Source organism: Chenopodium album, chromosome 3, assembly GCF_948465745.1.
Source record: "Chenopodium album chromosome 3, dcCheAlbu1.1, whole genome shotgun sequence".
NCBI lineage: Eukaryota > Viridiplantae > Streptophyta > Magnoliopsida > Caryophyllales > Amaranthaceae > Chenopodium > Chenopodium album.
In genome coordinates this window covers 12,534,055-12,555,444 of record NC_137836.1, presented here as the reverse complement: position 1 = coordinate 12,555,444, position 21,390 = coordinate 12,534,055, and the positions used below count along the sequence as shown (strand labels likewise).

The 21,390-nt window shown below is 36.5% G+C and overlaps 1 protein-coding gene across 1 annotated transcript; it reads right to left on the bottom strand.

Annotated features, from left to right (window-relative positions):
- Positions 1–450: 450 nt before the first annotated feature.
- On the bottom strand, positions 451–1,917 carry LOC145624850 (uncharacterized). Its single transcript, XM_081677937.1, has 3 exons — positions 1,597–1,917; positions 1,114–1,455; positions 451–885 (listed from the first exon to the last, which is right to left on the bottom strand). Exons 1-3 carry the CDS (start codon positions 1,915–1,917, stop codon positions 451–453), a joined length of 1,098 nt encoding a protein of 365 aa, XP_081534063.1.
- Positions 1,918–21,390: the final 19,473 nt, after the last annotated feature.

Here is a 21,390-nt window from a genome sequence, read left to right as displayed (position 1 = left end):
TCCCGTGACACGGGAAATCCCACCGTCAGACGGGAAGGATTCCCGTGACACGGTGGCTGTCTACCGTGGCGCGGGAATTTCCTGCCCACTTTTCCGTCTAAATACATTTTTAACCCTAATTTCATTCGGCATTTTAATTGCCGATTGATAATTTCGGGCCTTTTCTGACTTATTATTATTTGGGCTAAAATAAGAAAATAATTAAATAAAAATAAACAAAAGGTTTGGGCCAAAAATAAAAAAGGGTTTGGGCTAAAATTAAATAATAAGTTTGGGCTGAAATAAAAACTATGCTTTTACCAAACATCAAGACCAATCCATGGACCGTTCAAAAATATGAATTTAATTAAATACGATTTTTTAAGAACTCTCGGGATTAAATACTAAACCCGACCAATAGTGGCGGTGAAAGGTTGTTCATCATCGGGTTTGGTTTTTGGGGAGACATTTTTAGGTGTCTACAGGCATATATGTAATAACAGCCTTTGCCATACATTTATCAACGGCATCATCTTCTGCCAAAAGACCAAGTTTCAAGGCTGCTTCCTGAAATGTTGCACAAAGGTGGCCATTGACTGTTCGTAAATCTTCAAAGGATTTTGGTCCCCTTACATTGATTAGTAGCAAACTGAGAAAATATCTTTCCCCTTCGGATGGAGCCACAAAAGTCAGACGTCCTATTGCAGTTCGCAAATTAGCCCGCTTAGACCATGTTTTTGTAGCATGATTCCACACATAATGCTCATAAAATTCTGCATATGTGTATTTTGGTATGTTTGGGACAGTGGTGTTCATTCTGAAGAACTCGGTTAATGAAGTACGGGCTCGGCGCCTATCTGAAACAACAGAAGCTAGTTGTTCATTGGGAGAGAGCCTCACACTGTGCTAATTAGGCAGGTGTATTTGCAATGTTACTACTGGGGGGCTCATTTCAAACAGGTCAAACCCAAATATTCTCCATGCGGCTTCACAAGGGGATACCCAACGACCTGCTTAAAACTGCTCAATCTCATTTCCAGGGCCTGATGAAGCTTGTACTTTATATGATACCCGATCATGTCCTTTATAAACGTATTTGTAAAGGTACTTAACTGCTTGAATTGTTGAACATACCTCCACATTCAAGTGACAGTAGAATAAGGCAGATAGATAAGGGTTATATGGAACGACCCAACGGTTGTCCAACCTTTTCCTTCGAATCACAATAGACTCACATGTGTCCCGGCGTCTGTATTCAGGATACCCACTTTCATGGCTTGTTGTAATATCAGAAAAAGACTTAGGGTAGTCGTATTTGCATTTCCCTTCCATTCCTCTATGCTTCATGCATGGGCATTCAGGGTTATGTATCATATGATTTAAGACCACTTTTCGTAAGTGTGGGTTTTCATGGGAAGGAATTTCAGCGGACACGTACTTGTCAAATGAGTCTGGATGCTTTATCTTAAATTCCAGCTTTAAAATAATGAGCATATGAACATGTAGCAAGCCACTTTTTTGGAACTCAACTACATAAATGAACGCAGCCACCTCTCCAAACACTTGTTCTTATTTTTTTTTCAGTGCTATAAGCTTTGCTCTAAAAACACGAGCTACAAGATCGGGTCGGTTTTGTGCTTTTTCCCCGTGTGACAGCTCTGCTTTGATTTCTGGCCAATTTAGGTTGCATGTCATTGTTATGAATAAGTCCGGTTTCCCAAAACGTTGTACAAGAGCAATAGCATTGAGATAACGTCGTTGCATATCACGAGGCCCCCCCAAAAAGGAAGGAGGGAGGATAACACACTGACCTACATTCGATGCATTTGCTTCACCGCCTTCAAGTGTATCTACTAAACCCTGATATAGCTCAGCTCTAATTTGTGCCTGATTTTGTCTAAAGAAATCCAGCCTAGTATTCTCAATCTTCACATACATGTCTACAATATATTGCAAGAACAGCCGCCCAGCCCGTAGGATGAAATTTCCATCACGCATTTGAAACTTGTATGCATAGTACTATAGACACCCATTTGTGTCTCCCCAAAACCAAACCCGGTGATGAGTACCTTTCACGTCGAATCGTAATCAAATGAAGTGAAAGTGTGGAAAGTCTAGTGTTGCGGATAGTTTTAATTTCTTTTCTTTTCTCTCTGTTTTTGAAAACTTATTTTAAGAAAACAGCCAATCCACTTTGTTTGGTCCATGATATGGGTCCAATAGTGGTGCAGTTGGATAGGTCTTGAAAAGACCTTTACAACGATATATTATAAGCCCAATTCCGATGAATAATGAGGAAGTTATGGCCAAAATACTAAACTGGGTTCGGTTTGGTTTTTATATGCGGCCCAATGATCTAGAGGAGGGCCTATTATTAATTATCATTCCTAAAGCTATTAGGATTGATTATAGTCTTCTAGAATACTCTAGAAGGTTCTTTTAAATCCTAATGGAGTTAGGATTGATAATTATGTTTCAAAGAGTTTGAAATTGAATAAAACTACTCCTTTTTAGAATCCTTGTTTTGTACGAAGTGGAATATATTCAGATATTATTTTCTTGCCTCATAATTTTTATCAAAATTTTATATGGTTGGATAGATCTTGAAATTATCTTTCCAATGACATATTATGATATTAATTCTGAGTTATAATAAAAAAAGATATGAATGGAATATGAAACTCTATCCAAAACTGACACCCTTCCACTATTTCGGCCATTTCTTTTTATCTACAAAATATTTTAATCTGATTCTAATTGGGTTAGAAATTAGACTTCAAGAACTTTCCAACGACATATTATATGCCTTATTTGGACTTCCGGATCAAAAGATATGATAAAAACAAAACGCGTGAAACTGATTATTAGCGCCTGACGCCAAGCATTGGCGCCTGATGCTAAGGCTTGGCGCCTGGCGCTAACCTTCAGCGCCTGGCGCTAATGACCAGCGTCTGGCGCTAACCGTGTTTTATTCTCGTTGAAACTTTGATTTGTTTTTCTATCCGTTTGGCTGATTTTCTCTATAAAATGCCTCTTAAAATTCTGTTTTCAATCATCAATTCTCATCAACAATAACCAACTCTCATCAAGAATTTCTTGATTCTCTCTCTTTTTCTAAGTCTAGCCTTTTACAAACACAATTCCTCATACATTAGCACTAGAAACACCTAGCATTGTTCGAAGTTGCCTTCGCCCTAGACGTGAAAGGTTTTGATTTATGAGGGTTTGGTCCCAAATCTCTCTTTCATTTACTTAATTTAATTGTTTGATTTTATTATTTTCCTTGAAGTTACTAATGTGTGTATTTTGTTATTAGAAAGAGATACGAGGCATCCAAGTAAGTGCTTTAATTGCTTGCATTAATATTATGATATAGAAATCATGTCTAGGTTGTTATTATGATTCCTAGTATCATGTTAGGATGCTTGATGTTTTGAATGACAACAATGATTCCTAGTATTATGCTTATTATGATTTCTGTGATGCTTCCTATTTTATTTCCTCATATTCATGTTAGTATCATGTTAGGGTTAAAGCTTTGATTTTTATTGTTTAGTGACATGCTAGGGTTTGTTATTAATCTTGTTAGTATCATGCCTAGGATCTTGCTAGTATTATTCTTTAACATTATTATGGTTATTTTTATGATTTATTATTATAATTGTTATAATTATTATTATGATGATTATTATTATGATTGTTATTATTTTGATAATTATTATTATGTTGCTTGATATTTATTGTTATTGCTTGATCACACCTTTTATGCATCTTTAAAGGTAATTTGTACTTGTAATCACGCTTAATAAGATAATTAATAATCTTGTTTAGGGTTAATTTGATTATAATTCAAGTGACCGCCAATAATAGACTTATTTGTGCATTATTATTCAACCAACATAGATAAACAGGTTTAGGGTTAATCCTATTGATTGCATGTTAGTCAGAAAGCGCACATGAATACGATCAGAATAAAGTAGAGGCCTATTATTAGGGCATGTTCAATCTCTTTTAGGTTGGATTTGTACCTTCATCCCCGAACTACCAGTCATGGTTCCAGACCTATTGGAGTTGACGATCTCCTAGATCGTTAAGGGGTGTAACCTTCACCCTGTGAACGGTTTACAAGTTCCTAAAACTTGTTGGCGACTCTTTTGCTCTATCTTCTTTCCCTTTGGACGCCACCGTACTTTAGTGTATGATCACAATGGGGTTCAAGCTAGGGGTAATGCTTGAAATATTCCCTACAAGTACTCCCTGCAAGAAATAAGCTTGCCCTTCTTCCCCCGAGCAGCAGCTGCAATTCCATTAGTTTTTATAAAAATAGTTACATTTACATGATTAATATGGGAATATCATAAATTAAATAACATGTTTTTGGTGTAAGTAGTTACAATTTGTTGTCTTACCAGAACCTTCTTCAGTTACCAAATCAGCTGCCTCTTGAACATTGTCTGAAATGACAATATTTGAAAGGTCTTCCACCTGGGACCGTCCTCCGTGAGACATTTTTAGTAAACCGTGATGCCACTCACAGTCACCTCGAGGAAATAGAAGCGGGTATTGTAGAGGATCGTAACAGCCATAATAATGATCTATCCTATGGCTCTTGTTTGATTTCCCATGAACAATGATATGTGGGCTATTGCTTTGGCTAGATGAAGTACCTTCACTCCATAACACAGCTACTTCTTCGGATGTCGGAGCATTGTAAACACGTTGATCAAGAACGGGGTGTTTATTGAGCCTGATTTCAGTCTCTTCAGTGACTTCAATCTCCCGAAGAGACTTGAAAAACATGGCATATGGATTCAAAAGCATAATAGCCATGATCAAGGAAACTATACTCGGACATAAGTTTGGAAAAAGACCATGTCTATTTTCTTCCTCAAACATAGCATCGTAAAAGTAAAGTTGTAAATATTTTGGTGGTTTATTATCAGGCAACAGGTCAGGAATATTATGATAAATTTGGCCATGAACCTTTAAAGCATATATTCCTTTATGAATATCCCCATCCATTGATCCACCAATTGAGCTAAAAGCAAAGAGGTTATTGTAAAGGCGAGAATATGTCTGAAAATGATCCGAATCATCGTCATTAGAAGTATAAAGTTTATCTAATTCAGGGGGTAAAGCATTAGAAGCAATTTCAACTTCACCATCACAGCAACAAAAATGCAATGACTCAAAGGCTAGCTTTTTTGCACGATACTTATTGCAAAAATGAGGGGCAGGCAACTCCATGGGCTTAGTAGGCAGCGATTGGCCGACATTTATTGCAGCACCGGCTATAAGCAGTTTTAAATAAACATTCAGTCGAAACAATTCTTTAAAAACTCAGAGAAATGCATAGCTTATTATTTAGATACATTCACCTGTCTTTGATTGCTTTTGGCGTTTAGGTTTTGGAATCCCCAAAATCGCCCGTTGTCGAGCACTCATTCTTGTCTTTGATGTTGTAGGATATTCTGGGAAATCTGCTACAATATGAAACACCCTTATTTAAGTAATGTGAAGTTTCTCGGTTTTAAGAAAAAGGGAATTCATGGGGTAAAAGAAACATTATGCTTACCCATCACATATAGAAGTTAAAATTTCAGTTGTTGGACAAGTAAAATGAGAATCAATTCAAGAACCTGCTGCTTGTAAATAGCTCCGATTTTTACTCCTGCTTTCTTGCTTTGTTTTAACCTTTGATTATTCCCTTGAATCCCTAATTGCTTTCTTCCACCTTTCACCATAGTTATTTTGTACCATAATCCTGCATCAACAACCTTTTGGTTCTTTAGTAGGGAGTAACTAATGTTGTCATTGACTTATTCTATTTCTCATTTAATTACTTATTAATTGGGTAGACCTTTCAAATTCATCCATTTAACTGAGTCACCAATTACAGATAGCAGTTAAAATTAATAGTAACTGAAAAATTGTAGATATAATTTATGTTCTTTGATAGAAAAGAATAGTACAAATGACCAGCCAAGTGCTACATTTGTAGCCCTACCATCAACATCCTACAAGCAAAGAAATGGTAAATTCTAATTATATCGAGTGCAAATTCAAGCATTAGAAAAGGCATACTGCCAACAATACATTAGCAAGAATCAATGAAAAGACCCAAACCGGGTGAACGTCAAAGCTAGAGTTGATTCTAGCACCATTGACGTCTTTACCCTGGACATACAACCTCCTTAGAGAAGGCCCCATTCCGTTTGGGCATACAGCAATCACACTGAAATTCTTGGGAAAGTCCTTTCTCAAAGACTACAGATGCCCCAAAAGAAATCCATGAGACAACCCAAGAATGTTGTTTGGTTTCATGTGGGAGAAAATCTTCTCATAGTTGTCAGCCTGAAATGTAGACAAAGGAAAGGGTAAAGTTAATTTAACCATCATAAAACATTCAACTAAAACCACGGATACGACTTACAGTACAAGTTCATAATTAACAGAGAACTAATTCAAATATGCAATTGAGAAATGTGAAAAATAAAGCTTCCACGCTAGAGGAGCAAGATTGCAGAGAGACATAAACCTGAGCAGAGTGAGAAATCAACAGCATCAAAAGATCACTTTCGGAAATGGTCTCCCACATCTCACCTAAAGTGTTATTCTCTTCACTAAACCCAACAGCATGTGCCTCAGCAAAAGAGCTAGATCCTTTGCGGAGTCCAATCTGCATCACAGAGGCAAAAAAGCCGTGACAATATATAAGTTGAAATCACACATTTTCGTCACGTAGTGACAGAAGCTTGATGAAGGGATGATATAAATTTAGTACTCAATTAACCTTGACAACAATATCAAACTTTGCCTCTGTCAGAAAATCCCTCAAGTTCTTCAATCAAGTGATGTGCTTCTATATGTATAACTAAGCATCAATCAAGTGATGTGCTTCAATACCAACAGATAATACAAAGACCACAAATGCCTCCAATTCAATCAAGTTTATGCAAAGGAAAATAGAGAGAGAAGACATTGGATAACAAGCATTTGGCAACTCGTTTGGCATGCTACTTTTTTTAGTTTTGGAAAAAATAACATTTTATTTCATACTCAACTCCAACAAAAATAGTTTCCTCTTCTTTCATGAACTAACACAAATACATATTTTTTAAACATATTTATGAATGAAGGGAAAAATAAACACTACAAATAAAACTCATAATTTTTTAATAGATTTGATTTTTCATAACTACAATTTAATTTTTTAAAATCTAAAGACCAAGAAAAAAAAACACATATGGCTAATAATCAAAACCTATTTATTTTAAAAAAAAAAAAAAATCAAAGTTCAAGTTGAAACAAAATGCAAGACAGTAGAGATCAGAGCAAATTACTGATATTTAAAGGGACATTAGAGCTAAAGTTCCACGAGCTTCTTATCCCACCTTTTTCAAAAATGGCATCCCAAGAGTAGTTCACAATTTGCTCTTGACCATAGAGATTATCATGGCCAAGACATGTATAACCGGAGAAAGAGAGAAAGGGGAAGTCAAAATCAGTCCATATAAACCAAAAATCACACATAATTACACCAATGCGATTAAAAATCCATATTTAATTATTTATGAACTAATTACTCTTAATCAATACTAAACTATCAAAAGAAGAACATATATTATCTCTGATTGGTGGCAAAATTGTGAGTATAAATCAATACTAAACCAACTCTTGGCCACAATTCAGAACTAATATTTTGTTAGTGTAGGTGTACAAACCTTGTATTTTTGCACTATATAGAGAGGAGAGAGAAAGAGTTGTCGGAGGCACCGGTGACCCACCTCCCATAAAGTTCGTCCGTCAAATCGCAACTCAAAGCCACCTCGCATTCCCACCACTAAACCATCCGCAACCCACAATAACAACACTGCATCACCTCTTCTTACAGCCAACACCAATCGCCACTCCAAACTACCGCCCTAAGCCACCAGCCACAGCGCGACCACCGCGCAACCTTCTCCACCTTCTACGACCATTTCAATGCAGCTTATATCAAATTTTCTTGGGCAATTTGGTATCAATTTTTCTTGAATTGAAAATGAAAAATTGATACCAAATTGCCCAACAAAATTGAAAATGTTTAATTTAAATTCAGCACTTCAATGGAGCTCATATCAACTTCTGTTGGCCAGTTTGGTTCATTTTTTCTTGAAATGAATTGAAAATGTAAAATTAAAACTGAGAATTGTAAAATTCAGCACTTGAATGGAGAATTGTGAAATTAATATTCAGCACTTATTATTTCTGGTCGGCAATTTGAGCAGAGAAGAGATGAAGACACATGGAGAGGAGAGAGAAAGCTGAAGGGGGTAATAAGGTAAAAAAACAAATTTAAGGGTATAAAGGTCCAACCACTATTCATAAGAACAACTTTTCACTTTTTATAAGGTAGGGATTTTATCGTAGTACTATGACTTTATGTTTTATTAGACATTTCTTTTTCGACAATTTTATGTTTTTGACATTTTTATGTTTTCGAATATTTCATTATTATCATTATTAGGCATTTGTTAATTTGATTTTGTGAATCTTATTTTAGTTCCTTTAATTCTATTAGAATATGAATTCCTTTGGAGCTCAATCATCTACCAATGGTGAAGATTTATGTCTAGTTGATAATGCTACCACTCACACTATTCTTAAGAATAAGAAATATTTTTTCGCAATTGATATAATTTAATGTGAGTACCATGTCAGGCAGTACAAAGATGATAGAATACTCTGGAAGAGCAAATGTTTAATTGCCAAGGGGAACAAAATTGGAAATTATTGATGCATTATACTCCCCTAAGTCTAAAAGAAATTTACCAAGTTATAAAAAGATTCGACAAAATGGATACTATGCATATTGACACAATTAGTGAAGGAAATAATGAACTCCTTCAAATCATGAGTGTAACTCAAGGCAATAAACTTATTATGGAGAAATTACCTACATTCTCTACTGTATGGAATATTTCAAGCATTAACCCCTTGCTTGAACCCCACTGTGATCATACACTAAAGTACGGTGGCGTCCAAAAGGGAAGAAGATAGAGCAAAAGAGTCGCCAACAAGTTTTAGGAACTTGTAAACCGTTCACAGGGTGAAGGTTACACCCCTTAACGATCTAAGAGATCGTCAACTCCATAAGGTCTAGAACCAAATAAGGGCTCGGGGATGAAGGTAAAAATCCAACCTAAAAGAGATTGAACCTGCCCTAATAATAGGCCTCTACTTTATTCTGATCGTATTCATGTGCGCTTTTTAATTAACATGCAATCAATAGGATTAACCCTAAACCTGTTTATCTATGTTGGTTGAATATTAATGCACAAATAAACTATTATTGGCTATCACTTGAATTATAATCACATTAACCCTAACAAGATTATTAATTATCTTAGTAAGCGTGATTACAAGTACCAAATTCCCTTTAAACATGCATAAAAAGTGTGATCAAGCAATAACAATAAATAATCAAGCAACATAATAAATCATAATAATAACAATAATCAAAATAATAATCATAATAATAACAATCATCATAAACAAAATAATAATAATAATAATAATAATAATAATAATAATAATAATAATAATAATAATAATAATAATAATAATAATAATAATATTCATAAACATCATAAATCATAACAATTATAATCATAATCATGTTCATGTTAATATTAAAGCATAATAAAAATAGCAAGATCCTAGGCATGATACTAACAAGATTAATAACAAACCCTAGCATGTCACTAAGCAAAAAAAATCAAATCTTTAGCCCTAACATGATACTAATGATCACAAATATTAGAAATAACATAAGAAGCATCGTAACAATCATATTTAACATTAAAATTACCCTAGACATGATACTAGGGATCATAATAACAATTTAAACATGATTTCTACATCATAACATCAATAAAAACCATTAAAACACTTACTTTGATGCCTCGTACCTCTTTCTAATAACAAAAAACACACGTTAGTAATTTCAAGGAAAATAATAAAATCAAAACAATTAAATTAAATAATTGAAAGAGACATTTGGGACCAAACCCTTATAAATTAAACCTTTCACGTCTAGGGCGAAGGCAACTTCGAATTTGGCTAGGTGTTTCTAGATCTTGCGAATGCGGAATTTTGTATGTAAAAAGCAAGTTTTAGAAAAAGAGAAAGATGAAAGATGAATGAATGATTAAGGAAATCTTGATGAGGATTAGCGAATGATTAAAGAGAATGAGAGAGAATTGAAAACTGATTGTAGGTGATTATAATTGAAAAGCTGGTTGTTGATGAATGAAAACGGAGTTTTTAATACATTATTTATAGAGAAAATCAGCCAAAAAGATAAAATTAAAAAAACAGAGTATTGGCGCACGTGAAACAGAGCTGGCACCAACATTAGGTTATTGGCGCCAGGCGCTAATGCCAGCGCCAAGCCTAGTCCTGTTTTTAACGCGTTTTCGAAAATCATATAAATTTGCCGTACTGGAGGATAAAATCGTATCTTTTCCTCGAAAATGTTTTTTGATTTTAATTAAAACTCTGAAAAGTCAACAAAATTCAATTTATCAATGCTAATTGAATTAGGAATGAAAAGAACCTTCTAGAACAATCTAGAAGACTAAAACCATTCCTAATTGCATTAGGAATGATAAATCATATTAGGCCCTCCCCTAGATCATTGGGCCGCATATAAGGCTCAAATCGGGCCCAGTTTGGTAAATTGGTCATAACTTCCTCAATATTAATCGGAATTGGGCTTATAATATATCATTGAAAAGCTCTTGTCAAGCCCCATCCAACTACACTACCATTGGACCCATATCATGGACCAACCAAACTGGATTGGTTATTTTTATTAAAATAAGTTTTCAAAAACAGAGAGAAAAGAAAAGAAAATTAAAACTATCCGCAACACTAGACTTTCCACACTTTCGCTTCATTCGATTATGATTCGACGCGAAAGGCACTCATCACCGGGTTTGGTTTTGGAGAGACACAAATGGGTGTCTTTAGAAGCCCCCACTTTGACTGAGTTTGGAGAAACGCAAGTTTCGAAAACAAAAGTCAAAGTATCGATAGGGACGGAGAATGATTCAGAACGTTCTGCGATCCTAAATCACTCTTGTAATGCTGATACTTGCAAAACTAGCATTAGTTAAACAGATAAAAGAGTTGAGAAACGCGTATCTTGCACCGTCGAGCACACGTCTCTGAAAGTAACCGATTTGTTGTATTGTTGTTGTTGTTGTGATGACATCCTGCAAGCTAGAGAATGCCATCCCGCTTGAAAACCGCTACGCCCGTAACTGCTTCCAATTTGGAAGATTGCTTCGCCTGAAACGATCCTCCTCCGCTTTGATAATATTCCACGTCCAAGGGAATACCATCGAAGATTGCTTCTCTTGAAATAATCCTCATCCGCATTGATAATATTCCACGTCCAAGGGAATACTATCGAAGATTATTTCTCTTGAAATCACCTTCAGTTGCTTTTTTGACAACTTTCCACAATCTATGGAACGCCATCTTGCTGTTTGTTTTGACGATCTTCCGCAATCTAGGGAACGCCGTCGATCAATGTTGCTACATCTCGAGCCTTTTCTTGAATCATAGTGACAACCTTTCCAATCATAGCAAAAGTCGCCGAAGACCGCCTCATCATGAACCGCTCTTCTCATATCTTGGTGACAACCTCCACAATCTTAGCGAACGTCGTCGAAGACCGCCCATCTTGTGCTATCTTCTCAAATCCTGGGTGACAACCTCCACAATCTTAGCGAATGCCGTCGAAGATCGCCCATCTCGTGCTATCTTCTCAAATCTTTGGTGACAACCTCCACAATCTTAGTGAATGCCGTCGAAGACCGCCCATCTCGTGCTATCTTCTCAAATCTTGGGTGACAACTTCCACAATCTTAGCGAACGCTGTCGAAGACCGCCCATCTCGTGCTATCTTCTCAAATCTTTAGTGACAACCTCCACAATCTTAGCGAATGCTGTCGAAAATAACTTTACTTAAAGTCATCCTCAGTTGTTGCGATAATATTCCGAAGAAAATTACCAAAGACCAACACTTGTCGATCTTTAAATCTTACTTGAACTTTTCTTCCGCTAAAACCAGTATGTCGGTGTCTCCGTGATGAGCCAATTCTTAGGCGCTTTAAGCTAAGCGAGACGATCTTTCATTAGGTCGATCACTTATTGCGATTGTAATCGAACATACTACTTAATCATGTCAAATTGCTTATAGGGGCTAACTGGCGTACCAAGGAACCCGAAATTGCTGTTTTGTCGCTGCTGGAATATCTCTGGCGCCAGGCGCTGGAGTAGGGTCTTCCCTATTCTGCTGCACCTGTATTTATTTTTTACTATAGAACTCTGCCAATCTCTTTAAATATCTTAGGGTTGACCTAAGGTTTAAGGTCGCTTGACTTATCGACTCGACACGACTCAAGGTATAAACTTGACTCGCTGTGATTGACTCGAGGTTGACTCGACTCAAAGTGTTTGACACATGTGTTAGACTCAAATCAAGGTGATATGACACGACATGACTCAATGTGTACATGACTGGTGTGTGCATCATAATGTGATCGTGCGACTCGAAAATGCAAAAAAGCAAAAATTTTCCGTCATTTTTGTGGAGGGTACCGACTTTCTCCCGAAAAAGAAAGACGCGAAAAAAGAATCGAAAGTTTGAAGATGCATGTTGAATGATACTATCTCTCAAGGTGCAAGGATTAATCCATCCTAGGATATCTCAACTGTTGACTCCATGACTCCATGATGAAAGTATTTGGGTAACTTAGGCACGGAGGCTAAGCACTTCATACTTCGATGTAATGACAATTATGAGTGATGAGTGATGTGACAAGGCATGCTTCATCGTTATGTTAAGATTTCATGACAAAGGGTTCCTAAGGGAAGTATATTTGGTCATGTATCTGTGCAGTGTGTGAAAGTGACACTAAAGTTAGGCCGCAAAGGCTAAGTGTGTGGCGAAAATATTATTTTTAGAAGAGTCAAATGATGGTGACTCTTAGGCTAGGTAAGCTAATGATATAGGGATCAAACCCCCAAGTATAGCTCTAAGTGAATAGGGATAAGCATAGGAGATCCCTTAATATGATCATGGTGTAAGTGTGTGAATATGAATGCACGTTTATTACGGTCGTACCTCGATGTGAGGTTGCCTACGTATCCGTTAGGAACAGGCCGAACGTAGCTCTAGCCGAACCTCGCACAAGTGTGTATACCTCAAAAAGGTCTTTTAAGGGTTGTAACGTGGTTAGGCTAAAGGTTATAGAAGAAAGGGATAAAGGCTCAAGACCTTAGATAAGCCCCCAAGGTGTTCAACCTTGCTTTTGATTCTTTTTATGCTTGAGTTTCTACTCTTTTTTTAGCTCTTTTTGCTTTAGCATTTATTTTATTTTAATAAGTGTGGGCAATCCCGATCATGCGGTCTATCACTCACTTGGCATTCATGTTTCTCAGGCATGGTACCGAGCACTCGATAAGAGACGCAATCTGAGACGTGTTCTTATCAAAGATATTGTTCATGTCAATGACATTGGAACACTTACCCTTTTGTACACTTTATTTATTTTTATTTTTTTTGGCTTATTTTTTGCTATTTTTTTTAAATCACTCAAGCCTTTTTTTTTTAGAATTGCATAAGTTACACACCATCCCATCCCAAGATTAGGTAGATGTAGGTTGAAAAAAGAAAGGTTTATCGTTAGACGAGGCTCAAAGTGGTTTATGAAGAAAGGATTGTATAATTGAAGGGTGAAAGGTAATATAATGTGGCTACAAGGGGTGCCTCAAATCATTGGTATACCTTGTGCTTAATTCGACAATGGTTTTTTTTTTTTTTTAAATGCAATATAATGAAATGATCATATATAAGGAAATAAGTGCTCATTTTATTAAAAGAAAATATATAATGATCCTACAAAATAAATCTAAGGAGAATAAAAAGGTGCCTATGCTAGACTTATTGGAGAAAGGGTAAAAAATAAAAAAGAAAACGAAAAAAAAGTCACGAAATCATGTCGTTGAAGCTCGCCTCTTGTCTTGTGTTGTTTCCTTTATCATCACTCGCTCTTCTTGTTAACTGGAGGCATGGGAAGCTTGTTATTATCAATCAAATGTTGGATAGCCTCCTTTAGCTTCCAACAGCTCTCAGTAGTATGACCCCTACCTTGATGGTACTTGCAGGGTTCGTCTGGATTCCAACTAGGTAATCTCTTTTCAGGTGCGGGATCTTGAATAGGTCCAATGGGAGTAATGAGTCCTTTGGCATGGAGTCGATCGAAGGCAGTATCGTAGCTCATCCCAATTGGGGTGAAGTCTTTCCTTAGTCGCTTCTTAGATCCTTGGTTATCCATGGCTAAAACTTCACTGAGATCAAAGGTACTAACATTGTTACTAGAGTGAGCGTTTTCGGAAGAAGAAAGATTATCGTTCTTTTTTCCTTTCCAGCCACCGTGGTTACTATTGTTAGTAGCCTTTTGCTTTGCGAGGTCATCTTCGATTTCAATTCCGATGTCATAAACGGCTTTGAAAGTATTCAGATTGTGTTGATATTTTAGATGCTTCGAATACTTCTCTTGGAGATTCTTGATAAACATCCTCACAGACTCCTTTTCGGTGGGGACCACAATCATCTTAACGGAAGTTTCCCTCCACTTATTAAAGAAAGAAGTAAAACCTTCATTCTATTTTTGTCTTAGCATCTCAAGTTGTCTATGATCGGTTTCAACTTGAATATTGCACTTGTACCCATCAATGAAAGCGTTTACTATCGATTCCCAAGTAGAGGTTTTCTCTTTGTTAAGGGAGAAGTACCATTGTTGGCAAACGGTCTCAAGAGATAGTGAGAATAGAGAGGGGAAAACCTTCTTATCGATACCCTTAATGTTCATTATAGTTTCAAAAGCTCTTAGATGAAAGTAAAGGTTATTTGTTGCCTTGAATTTAGGGATGTCAGTGGCGTTGAACTTATGTGGAAGAAGTTCCTTGTCCAGCGAGACCCCTTGTGAACTCATGCCCTGAAATTTATAGTCACTAGATAGCTTGCTCAAACTTTCTTGCATGAGGCTCATTTGTTGCTGCTTCACGGGATCATCGATCTTGAGTGTGAGGAGTTTCAGTGTCTTAGTCACGGTAACCAATTGGTTCCTAAGCTCATTGAATTCTTCTTGAGTTGCCATTATCTTTTTAGCCTTCCTCTTTTGACGAATTGGTTTATCAAAAAGCGAGACCTGAATAAAGAGGTTGTCCTTGATTAATCGCCCTTCTCTCCTTGACCAAGTATTGTGGAAAAGGAAATTAGGGATATTTATTGTTAATTATTTGACTCAAACTTTATTCAACATGATAGATGGAGGAGGTGAAGAAAGATTGGAATAGAATGTGAAGGAAAATGATGTAGATGGAGGGATATGAAGAATTAGGAGTAGAATGTACCCCAACTCAAATGACGGAAAAGACCGACTCATGCATGAACCTAAGATATGGTCATGGTGACATATACTCAAAGTGCGTGCCAAGACTAGTGAGTGTAGGTGATATGTTAAGACTCGTGTCATGACCATGTGGCTAGACTATGTGACTAGACTCAATTAATGACTCGACAAGGCATGAATGACAACGAAAATTAATCGAATTAATTAGCAAACTAGTTAATTAGACTCTAGGTGATGACTCAACCAATAATCCGAACTGTCGGCCAAACGACAGGACTGGCGTCACACTGTGGAGCTTGGCGCCAGACGACAGAGCTGTCGCCAGGCACTACACTCCACAGGGTGGCGCTACAGTCCAGATTTTGGCGCCAATGCTGGAGCTTCAATCTGGGACTGTTTTCGGTGTTATTAATCAGCTGGGGTATGCCTAAAGTCGTACTAGGTCATTTCTGATCAAAATATTAGACTTTATTTACTCGAATTAATTAATTAATTAATTAGGCAAAGTTCTTTAAGTCATTAATTTATTTAATCTCAACACAAGTCAAACAAATGGTTAAGAGAAACATAGAATATATGCACAACAAATAATGCACAATTAGTCAAGTAGGCACAATATGATGCAATGAGTTTGCAACCTAACCATGGCTCTAGTTCTCTAAGGTTCGAGATATGGTTTAGTCAATAGAGGGTCCATGGTTAATTGTCCGGATGCACCGCGCGGAAGCCTAACCGTGAAGGGTTGGCGCGAATGGATGGGACACCGCGAGTTTTAGAAAAAACTCGCTTCCATGGTTTGGTGAATTCAACATTCTCGGATGTACCCTTTGTTGCACAGAGCGTTCAATCAGGTAGATGGAGCATGAATTCCCAGAGGGTTATGTCCATATGTAGAACACATATGGGTTTCAGAAAAGTGAGAAAAATTTAATCAGGAAGTAGGATCGAGCAAACAATACGAAAAACCGGTCGAAATTAGAACGCATATTTCTGGCTCAGTATTGGGGGAAGTTGGCGCCAGCAAACAGAGACTGGCGCCACATTTTATCTGTAGCGCCTGGCGCCAATGCTGGCGTCTGGCGCTATGGTTAAAATTGTGGCGCCAATGCTCTGGCCCCTGGCGCTACTTCCCACATGCCTCAGCAGCTTTCTGTGCTCGACAAAATTTTCCAGTTTCGCGCGGTGTTATTTCGGTCCTAGTTGTGAACGATATTTCTCAAATTTCCTACGTGTAAAATCTTATGTTTTTAACTCATTACGGATGCTCTTTCCAATGAGAACTTTTTTATGCATATGACAATAATGTTAATCAAAATTACGCACATGAAATACTTAGAACGTTTCGAGTCTCATCCACTCATTCTAAATCATTGTCGAAACAAATTCAGGAATTAAAATAGAAATCCTCCCCAGCGGAGTCGCCAAAAACTGTAGGGAATATTTCAAGCATTAACCCCTAGCTTGAACCCCACTGTGATCATACACTAAAGTACGGTGGCGTCCAAAAGGGAAGAAGATAGAGCAAAAGAGTCGCCAACAAGTTTTAGGAACTTGTAAACCGTTCACAGGGTGAAGGTTACACCCCTTAACGATCCAAGAGATCGTCAACTCCATAAGGTCTAGAACCAAATAAGGGATCGAGGATGAAGGTACAAATCCAACCTAAAAGAGATTGAACCTGCCCTAATAATAGGCCTCTACTTTATTCTGATCGTATTCATGTGCGCTTTTTAATTAACATGCAATCAATAGGATTAACCCTAAACCTGTTTATCTATGTTGGTTGAATATTAATGCACAAATAAACTACTATTGGCGATCACTTGAATTATAATCACATTAACCCTAACAAGATTATTAATTATCTTATTAAGCGTGATTACAAGTACCAAATTCCCTTTAAACATGCATAAAAGGCGTGATCAAGCAATAACAATAAATAATCAAGCAACATAATAAATCATAATAATAAATAATCAAAATAATAATCATAATAATAACAATCATCATAAATAAAATAATAATAATAATATTCATAAACATCATAAATCATAACAATTATAATCATAATCATGTTCATGTTAATATTAAAGCATAATAAAAATAGCAAGATCCTAGGCATGATACTAACAAGATTAATAACAAACCCTAGCATGTCACTAAGCAATAAAAATCAAATCTTTAGCCCTAACATGATACTAATGATCACAAATATTAGAAAGAACATAGGAAGCATCGTAACAATCATATTTAACATTAAAATTACCCTAGACATGATACTAGGGATCATAATAACAATTTAAACATGATTTCTACATCATAACATCAATAAAAACCATTAAAACACTTACTTTGATGCCTCTTACCTCTTTCTAATAACAAAAAACACACGTTAGTAACTTCAAGGAAATAATAAAATCAAAACAATTAAATTAAATAATTGAAAGAGACATTTGGGACCAAACCCTCAGAAATTAAACCTTTCTCGTCTAGGGCGAAGGCAACTTCGAATTTGGCTAGGTGTTTCTAGATCTTGCGAATGCGGAATTTTGTATGTAAAAAGCAAGTTTTAGAAAAAGAGAGAGATGAAAGATGAATGAATGATTAAGGAAATCTTTATGAGAATTAGCAAATGATTAAAGAGAATGAGAGAGAATTGAAAACTGATTGTAGGTGATTATAATTGAAAAGCTGGTTGTTGATGAATGAAAACGGAGTTTTTAATACATTATTTATAGAGAAAATCAGCCAAAAAGATAAAATTAAAAAAACAGAGTATTGGCGCACGTGAAACAGAGCTTGCGCCAACATTAGGCTATTGGCGCCAGGCGCCAATGCCAGCGCTAGGCGCCAGGCCTAGTGCCAGGCGCCAATGCTTGGCGTCAGGCGCTAGTCCTGTTTTTGATGCGTTTTCGAAAATCAGATAAATTTGCCGTACTGGAGGATAAAATCGTATCTTTTCCTCGAAAATGCTTTTTGATTTTAATTAAAACTTTGAAAAGTCAACAAAAGTCAATTTATCAATGCTAATTGAATTAGGAATGAAAAGAACCTTCTAGAAGAATCTAGAAGACTAAAATCATTCCTAATTGCATTAGGAATGATAAATCATATTAGGCTCTCCCCTAGATCATTGGGCCGCATATAAGGCTCAAACCGGGCCTAGTTTGGTAAATTGGCCATAACTTCCTCAATATTCATCAGAATTGGGCTTATAATATATCGTTGAAAAGCTCTTGTCAAGCCCCATCCAACTACACTAACATTGGACCCATATCATGGACCAACCGAACTGGATTGGCTATTTTTCTTAAAATAAGTTTTCAAAAACAGAGAGAAGAGAAAAGAAAATTAAAACTATTCGCAACACTAGACTTTCCACACTTTCGCTTCATTCGATTATGATTCGACGCGAAAGACACTCATCACCGGGTTTGGTTTTGGGGAGACACAAATGGGTGTCTACATCCACTAGTTTGTACTATACAAAAATCAATACAATTGAATCACATGCTATAGTGAACGAGAAGTTTACTGATGACTTCAAAGTTTGGCATGACCGGTTAGGCCATCCCGGTTTAATAATGATGCGCAAAATAATTGAAAATTCATTTGGACACTCATTGAAGAGCCGACAAATTCTTCATAATAATTTTTCATGTGTTGCTTGCTCAATAGGCAAGTTAATACTCCGGCCATTACCAGCTAAAATAAATTTCGAATCAATTACTTTTCTAGAGCATATACAAGGGGAAATGTGTGGACCAATTCATCCCCCATGTGGGCCATTTAGATATTTCATGGTTTTAATAGATGCATCAACTAGATGGTCACACGTATCATTGTTATCAACTCGCAACTTGGCGTTTGCGAGACTACTTGCTCAGTTGATCAGATTACGAGCACATTTTCTAGATTTTCCTATTAAGGCTATTTGTCTTGATAATGTTGATGAATTCACATCCCAGGCCTTTGATGAATATTGCATATCAATTGGGATCAGTGTTGAACATCCTGCAGCACATGTTTACACACAAAATGGTCTTGCGGAATCATTAATTAAACATTTGAAATTGATTGCTAGACCATTACTTATGAAATCTAAGCTCCCAATTTCTGCTTGGGGGCATGCTATATTACATGCAGCAGCACTAATTCGCATCAGCCCGATTAGTCATCATAAGTTCTCTCCAACACAATTGGTTTTTGGTCAGGAACCAAATGTATTCCATTTGAGAATATTTGGATGTGCAGTATATGTTCCAATTGCTCCACCACAACGCACTAAAATGGGCCCTCAAAGAAGACTAGGGATATATGTTGGATATGAATCTCCATTGATAATTAAGTACTTAGAGCCAACTATAGGAGATTTATTTATGGCTCGTTATGCAGATTGCCATTTTGATGAATCAGTTTTTCCAACATTAGAGGAAGAAAACAAACAGCTAGAAAAGGAAATTAGTTGGAATGAATTATCATTATCTCCCCTAGATCCTCGTACTAAACAATGTCAATTGGAAGTCCAAAAGATAATTCATTTGCAAAACTTAGCAAATTAATTGCCAGACTCATATACTGGCCCAAAGAAAGTGACAAAGTCACATATACCAGCTAAAAATGCTCCGATTAAGATTGATGTCCCAGAAGGACAAGCCCAAGTTGCAAATGATTTTAAAGCACGGCTAAAGCGTGGTAGACCCATTGGTTCCAAAGATAAAAATCCTCAGAAAAGAAAAGGAGCAACAATTAATAATGGCCATACCTAGGAAGCAATTAATTTTGAAGGATCTCCTTAAGAGACCTTAAACGTGATGGAAAAAGATATTCAGGTACTTGACAATGAAGAAATTTCAACAAATTATATCATGTCTGGAATTACATGGAACCGAAACCAAGTCGACGTCGATGATGTTATTGCATGCAATGTGGCACTAGATGTCATGAATGATGATAGGATCATGAGCCTAAATCCATTGATGAATGTAGACAAAGAATTTATTGGCCAAAATGGAAAGAAGCAATTGAAACTGAATTGAAATCTCTTAAAAAAAGAGAAGTATTTGGACTTGTAGTCCGTAAACCTGAAGGTGTAATACCACTGGGATAAAATGGGTCTTTGTACGAAAGAGAAATGACAATGGTGATATTGTAAGATATAAGGCCCGATTAGTTGCACAAGGATTCTCACAAAGACCCGGTATTGATTATGAGGAGACATACTCTCATGTGGTGGATGCAACTACTTTTAGATTTCTAATCAGCCCGGCAATAAGAGAAGGACTTGATTTATGCTTGATGGATGTAGTCACAGCTTACTTGTATGACCCACTGGATAATGACATTTACATGAAACTCCCAGAATGATTTAAACTGCCAAAAGTAGCAAATTCAGGTTCTCGAGAACAATACTCAATTAAATTGAATAGATCTCTATATGGATTCAAACAGTAGAGTGGAACCCCTGAAGAGATTTCAATAACAGTAGAGTGCTTAAAGAAAGAATTTGAAATGAAATATCTTGGGAAAATTAAGCTTTGCTTAGGGTTACAAATTGAACACTTAAAGAATGGAATCCTTGTGCACCATTCGACATACATAGAAAATGTTATTAAAAGATTTTCTATGGATATATCATATCCATTGAGTAGCCCTATGGTTGTTAGAGCACTTGATGTGGAAAAGGATCCCTTTCGTCCTCGGCAGAATGACGAAGAAATTCTTGGTCCTGAAGTACTATATTAAAGTGCAATAGGGGCATTAATGTATCTTGCTAGTCATACACGACCTGACATATCATTTTTAGTAAATTTGTTAGCAAGATTTAGCTCATGCCCCACCCGAAGGCATTGGAATGGAGTTAAGCATATACTTCGTTACCTTCAAGGTACGAAAGATAAGGGTTTGTTTTTTTCTAACCTATGCAAAGAAGGTTTGA